This window comes from Trichechus manatus, unplaced genomic scaffold, assembly GCF_000243295.1.
Source record: "Trichechus manatus latirostris isolate Lorelei unplaced genomic scaffold, TriManLat1.0 scaffold00128, whole genome shotgun sequence".
Classification (NCBI taxonomy): domain Eukaryota; kingdom Metazoa; phylum Chordata; class Mammalia; order Sirenia; family Trichechidae; genus Trichechus; species Trichechus manatus.
The window spans coordinates 1,513,383-1,519,913 of NW_004444064.1; the positions used below are offsets into that span (position 1 = coordinate 1,513,383).

At 64.4% G+C, this 6,531-nt stretch overlaps 1 protein-coding gene across 1 annotated transcript in view; it reads left to right on the forward strand.

Moving 5' to 3' along the window:
* OBSCN (obscurin, cytoskeletal calmodulin and titin-interacting RhoGEF) overlaps positions 1-6,531 on the forward strand; it is a 172,404-nt gene that overhangs the window by 95,759 nt on the left and 70,114 nt on the right. The window contains 5 exon segments of the mRNA XM_012557952.1: positions 2,049-2,321; positions 2,458-2,733; positions 3,760-4,047; positions 4,392-4,667; positions 5,849-6,222. Coding sequence (XP_012413406.1) covers positions 2,049-2,321; positions 2,458-2,733; positions 3,760-4,047; positions 4,392-4,667; positions 5,849-6,222 — 1,487 coding nt within the window.

A 6,531-nucleotide genomic window follows, 5' to 3' on the forward strand; every position in this document is an offset into this window, starting at 1 on the left:
CAGGGACAGCCAGGACCTGGTGAGGCTCGGGCTGTGCTAGGATGGGGGGACGGCAGGCAGGGACAGCCAGGAGGCAGTGAGTCTTCCAGTATGATGGGGGACAAAAGGCAGACCCCAGATGAGTGAGACGTCAGAGACGTCATGAGATGGTAGAGATGTGAGCACGATCACAGCAGGGGCTTTTGCTTTGGCTGCGCCAGGACACCTGCGCCCACCCCTCCTGCACCCCTGCTCTCCTCCACCACTCCAGCCTCTAGAATGGGGTGCGGGCAGGATAGCTCCTGGGCAGAGGTTGCTCCCAAAGGCCCTGCGTCCAAAACAGCTGAGAGAACCTCTGGGAGGAGGCAGATGAGGGCCTTGGGAGGAGAGGCAGGCAGACGAGGAAGCCTGGGGCAGTGGGAGGAACACCTGGGTGAGGCTGTGCCCTGGAGCAGAGGACGCCGCTGAGAGCTGCGATCCTGGTTTCACAGCCCAGCACTGCTCCTTCCCGGGCAGGTCGTCCGCATCTGTAGCTCGGTGATGATACCCCTTGCGGGGGTGAGGTGGGGCTGTGGACCCCACCCAGCCCCTGTGGCAGATTTCATTTATCTGCAGTCTTGTCTGTTTGCAGAAGCCTGAAGCTGTCCAGGTGGGTGAGCTGGAGGGCAGAGGCAGTTGTCACCCAAGCTGGAGTGAGCAAGGGGGGGACCAGATCCAGGCCACTGGCCACCTCCCTGGGACTGCAGGGTGGGAGGGGCTGCAGGTTGATAGGATGGACAGGAAGCCCCCCCCCCCGCCCCCCGCCCAGACAGTAGCATCTAAGCAGGGGCCTGAGGGCAGTGAGGGCTGAGACACTTGGAAATCTGGGGAAGGACCGTGCGAAGACGTGAGACCAGGGCCAGCGGTCAGCGAGCTTTTGCACGCAGGGCAGGGCAAGGGGCTCGTGGCCACTGCAGGGTCTGGGCTTTTCAGTCCTAGTGAGGAGCGGGGTTACTGGCGGTCTTCAGCAGAGAAGTGACAAGATGTCTGTGGAGACGGTGAGGGCAGGGGCAGGAGGCGTGGGGTCAGCTGCAGCTTTGAGACCTTGGGCTGTACTGAAGCAAGCAAGAGTGATGCAGGACCTGAGACAGATGTGATTTCAGCTCTGCCCACTTGGCCTGCTTACACCTGCCGTTGCCCATTGTCCCTGCCGAGAGCAGCCTTACATCTGTCTGGCCCACGACATTTCCTAGCATGCGTGGTGATGGTGTAATTCCGGTCAGTGGAGAGGAGGAAGCTGGTCAGGAGGAAGGGGGATGGACAAGGGGTCTGGTACCTGGGGTCCCCCCACCTAAAGGGGTGCTCTGGGATGCAGTTGAGGGCTCTGCGTGCTGTGGCCCCTTGGTTGGCAGTGCCCACCGGGATCCCCCTCTCCAGAGCTGACTCTGCTCCCTGGGGCGGGTTGATTACGCGCGTTCCTCGATGGCCCACCACCTGCAGGAAGGCCCCCGCTGCCCCACCTGCCAGGGCACTGTGCTTGGACTCCAGAGGCCCCAGAGACGGCCATCCGCACACCATCTGCCCGTGTGTGGCTGCTCTGAAGACTTGTGATTGTACATAGGAGAGAGTTAGAGGGGGTGTGCGGCTCCGTGGCTGTGGTTTGCGCTAGAGTGCGTTGACCTTCCGGGAGCTGTGGCAGCGATGAGGGGAGCGTGCCGTTGTCTGGACCCAGACTGCAGGGTGGGCGTTTGTGGGCTGGGAGGCAGCTCAGGGGCCCACGCCGGGGGGTCTGAGAGTCTGTTTCTCACCCTGCGGTGGGAACACCCCTACAGGATCACACCACAGGCCCCAGACTGCAGGGCAGCACAGGGTGGGCGTGTGTGGGCTAGGAGGCAGCTGGGGGGCCCACACCGGGGTCTGAGTGTCCGTTTCTCACCCTGTGGTGGGGACACCTCCTGCAGGATCGCGCTGCAGGCCACGTGTGGCCACAGAGGTCACAGCTTGGGCTGCTCCAGGGGAACCTGGGTACCGACTGCCCCCAGCTGGTGGAGGAGCCGGCACGGGCCCTGAGCTGTGTCCCCCCTTCATAGCCAAAAACACCGTGGTGCGAGGCCTGGAGAACGTGGAGGCGCTGGAGGGCGGAGAGGCCCTGTTTGAGTGCCAGCTGTCCCAGCCAGAGGTGGCCGCCCACAGCTGGCTGCTGGACGACGAGCCGGTCCGCACCTCGGAGGACGCAGAGGTGGTCTACTTCGAGAACGGTTTGCGACACTTGCTCCTGCTCAAAAACCTGCGGGTGCAGGACAGCTGCCGAGTGACCTTCCTGGTTGGGGACGTGGTGACCTCGGCGTTCCTCACAGTCAGAGGTGACTCTGCGTGGCTGGGCCCACCTGCTCTGCGGGGTGGGGGGCATCGTCTGAGGCCCTCAGGGAGGGGACGCATGCCTGCTAGGCCCGCCTCGCCTTGTGGCCTGGGCGACCCCCCTGGCTCGTGTGTCCACAGGCTGGCGCCTTCAGCTCCTGGAGCCCCCACAGGATGTGACAGTGCGGGCCGGCGGGCAGGCCACCTTCCACTGCACGCTCAGCGAGGCGGTGCCTGTGGGCGAGGCTTCCTGGTACATCAACGGTGCCACCGTCCTGCCGGAGGACACCGACTGGACAGTCACCACCGACGGCAGCCACCATGCCCTGTTGCTGCAAAGCGCCCAGCCCCACCACGCTGGGGAGGTCACCTTCGCTGCTCGCGACGCGGTCGCCTCTGCCCGACTCACCGTGCTGGGTGGGTAGCTCATGGGGGCTGTCCTGAAGGCGGGGTCTCAGCACACCCCAGCCTCAGATGCTCTCGGGGGACACAACTGAGTCCTGGGGTGGGGGCTGGCACCCTGGGTGCCCTTGTTGGGTTGTCCTGACCTGCCCAGACCGAAGAGCAGCTTGACCCTGTTGCTGAGGCCTTGGGCCACAGTTGGCCATGCCCCAAAGTGACCCTGGTCTCCATGGTGGGCACTGTTGGCTCCTGCTGGGTCCCTGGTCTTGAGACAAGCTCCCTCTACTTGGGCCCAGGCAGAGCCCCCGGGGCCTCCTCTGAGTACCCCCGAGGGGTCTCTGGGCCCTGGAACAAGGCCTGTTTCCTGAGGTGGGAAGTGAGCTGGAGCCCAAGAAGTCAGGGTGGCTGGGGGTGCAGCTGCCTCAACATCCTGGCTTCACAGGGAGACGGGGGCTGCAGGCAGGATGGGCCGTCCTCAGGTGTTCCACCTACCCAGGCACCTCAGCCAGTCCTGAGGGTCCTGAGCCTGTAAGCGTGGTGACGTCATGTGGGGATGGCACCCCTGGGAGAGGTGCTGCTGGCTGGGCCCCGCTGCACTTCGGTTGGGGCTTCTCGGTCTGCACGAGCCTGCCGATGCTCCTGAGGGTGGCCCTGGTGACTCCACCCATCTCCTCCTTCTTGACCCCTGGAGCAGAGCCCTGCAGGGGCCAGGCAGGTCCTGGTGGCCTCAATCATGCTGCACACTGCCCCCAGGCTGCCAGCGGTTCTTGGACCCCCTGCCCTGGGGTGGGCTCAGACACACGAGCTGCACGTGGATGCTGCAGGAGGACACTGCCTGCCTCTGCCTCCTTGGGCTCTGGTGGGCCTGGCACAGGCCAGAGAACCAGACAGAGGCACACAGGCCACTGGGCAGCTGGCCCCACCTGACCCCAGACCCTCAGGATGAGACCCCGGGTTCAGCTGGAGGGGGCTGTCTGTGGGTGGGCGCGTGGGCTGCTGTCTTTAATCCATTCATGCGCTCACTGGACACCTGGCCTGCAGGCCTCCCCGACCCTCCCGAGGACGCGGAAGTCGTAGGCCGGAGCGGCCACTCTGTGACCCTGTCCTGGGTGGCCCCAGCCAGTGACGGTGGCGGTGGCCTCTGTGGCTATCGGGTAGAGATGAAGTCAGCAGCCATGGGAGAGTGGCAGCTGTGCCACGAGCTGGTGCCAGGGCCCGAATGTGTGGTGGACGGCCTGGCCCCTGGGGAGACATACCGCTTCCGTGTTGCGGCCGTGGGCCCTGCGGGTGCCGGGGAGCCTGTCCACCTGCCCCAGATGGTGAAGCTCGGTGAGTCACTGCCCTGCCTTCAAGGGGGCCAGGCAGCCGCCCGTCCTGGGTCCCAGTGCCCGCTCTCACCCTGGCTTTGCCGGGGCCAGTTCCCATCCGGGTCCTAACCCCCTGCCCTGGGCCCTGTTGTCTCATGATAACGGGGTGGTAGTTAGGCCTGGAGGCTGCAGGGGACTGCTTGCTGAGAGGTTGAAGCCTCCCGCTGCTGGCGAGTCCCCACTGCGAGTCCCGAGGAGGCTCCGCCATTAGTAGGGGCCCCTGTGAGCTCCAAGGAGGGTCTAGGCCCCAAGGCGCATCCTTGCTGACGCGTGCTGTTCTCTGTACATGGATGCTGCTCCCCACAGAGCCCCTGGAGCCCGCGCCTGCACCCCTGCCTTCCGTGAGCCGGGAAGTGGCAGCTGGCGAGGACGTGCATCTGGAGTGCGAGGTGACGGCTGAGGTTGGCGAGGTCGCCTGGCAGAAAGGGACAGAGTACATCCAGCCCGGTGGCCGCTGTGAGGTCATCACCCAGGGCCGGCGGCAGACACTGGTCATCAGAGGTTTCACGCTGGAGGACCAGGGCGAGTACCGCTGCGTTCCAGCCCGCGACCAGGCCCCCATGGCTGCTGCCACCTTCCAGGGTGCGTCCTGCAGGGGCTGGGGGTGGGGCAGCCTCCCGGGAGTGGGGAACTCTGGGACATCAGGGGTGGCCCTGGCCCCTCTTGGCACCAGCTATCCCAGGGAAGGGAGACTGAGGCTGGGGGCGTTCTGTCAGACTCCGCAGTTCTCATCCCCAATCTCATGCCCCTCGTCCTTGGTGTCCAGGGTCTGGACCCCACCACAGCAGGTCCCCTTCAGCCTCCCTGCAGTCCCCGACCCTGGCCACCATACTTCACGAAGGCGGCTTCCTCCAGGGCCTTCAGCAGAAGGCAGCGGTCAGAGCAGGCAGGCTGATGCAGCTGCAGTCCCAGCCCTGGCCTCCCTCCTGCGGGCTGTGTGACCTGGGACCTAAGCTCGCTGGCCCCGTTTCTCGTCTGTAACAAGGGGCAGCGCCACCGTGTTTTTACACAAATAACGTGGACGTTACATGTTTTTTTGCCAAACGTGCAATCCCCTCGCGCAGTATTTTCGTATGTGTGTGATGAGTGTTATATATGTGGACGCGCTACTCACGTGGGCGCGTTATTTGTGAAAAATACGGTAGTTAGCCTGCTTTCCCAGGGTTGCTTTGAGGGCCGGGTTTTAGAACAGGCCTGGCCTGTCTCTCTCCTCCTGCCTTGTTGCGTGGGGGTGTTGGGGACCCTGCATTTCTGCTCATGAATTTCATTAAGTCAGCAATGCTCAGTGTGACCTGGAAGAGGGGCTCACCCCAGGCAGCCCTCGGTGTGATGAGCCCTGTAACGGGCTTGCAGGACCGTGTGTGCGGGAGACCCAGGGAGGCTTCCTAGAGGAGGTGGCATGTCTGTGAGTGAGAGTTATCCGGGAGATGGGTGAACACAGTGAGAGGCTGGCGGATGGGGAGCGGGCTGGCCCCGGAGCTCCAGGCTGTGCACCCTCCAGGCCTTGCGTCTCAGCAGAGCCAGGAAGGGCTAAGGGGTTTGCAGCTTGTGACTTGGCGGGGCCCTTTCCCCACCCGGGGGCCCGAGTGAAGCCTCGTTTGGGAGTCTGAGGTTGGAGAGGGCAGTCGCAGGCCTCTGACACTTCGTAGGTTCAGGTTGTGGCGTCCAGGGCTGTCTAACGGCCCAAGCAGGGGAGCCAGCGTCCAGTGAGGGGAGGCTGCTGGCCCAGGCCACGTTGGCTGACCACCTGCTGCCCTCCTCAGTGAGGCTGACCCCAGGCTCAGAGGGCGAGGCCCCCGTGCAGCCCAGCCTCCCTCCCGAGGCGGCCCAGGAGGGCGACCTGCACCTGTTGTGGGAGGCCCTGGCCCGGAAGCGTCGCATGAGCCGTGAGCCCACGCTGGACTCCATCAGCGAGCTGCCGGAGGAGGACGGGCGCCAGCAGCGCCTGCGGCAGGAGGCGGAGGAGGCAGCCCCCGACCTCTCCGAGGACTACTCCACAGCCGATGAGCTGGCGCGCACTGGCGAGGCTGACCTCTCACACACCAGCTCGGACGATGAGTCTCGGGCAGGAACCCCTTCCCTGATTTCCTACCTCAAGAAGGCCGGGCGGTCTGGGGCCCCGACTCCTGCCAGCAAGGTGAGCTTCTGGCTTGGCCTTTGGGGGTGGCCCAGGTGTCCTAGAGCTTCACCACCCACCCACCTACCATCCATCCACTCACCATTCCTGCACCTGCTCACCTGTTTATCCAATATCTGTCAGCCTGTCCACCCAACCACTGCTCCTTCACCCATTCACCCATCTACCTCTGTCCACCCATCCTCCATGGATTCACTCACCCATTCACTCCTTTACCTACCCATCCTCCCATCCCACTTGCCCGCCACCCCTTCACCCGTCCTTCCATTCATACTGTCCACCCACCCACTGCTCCTTCCCCATTCACCC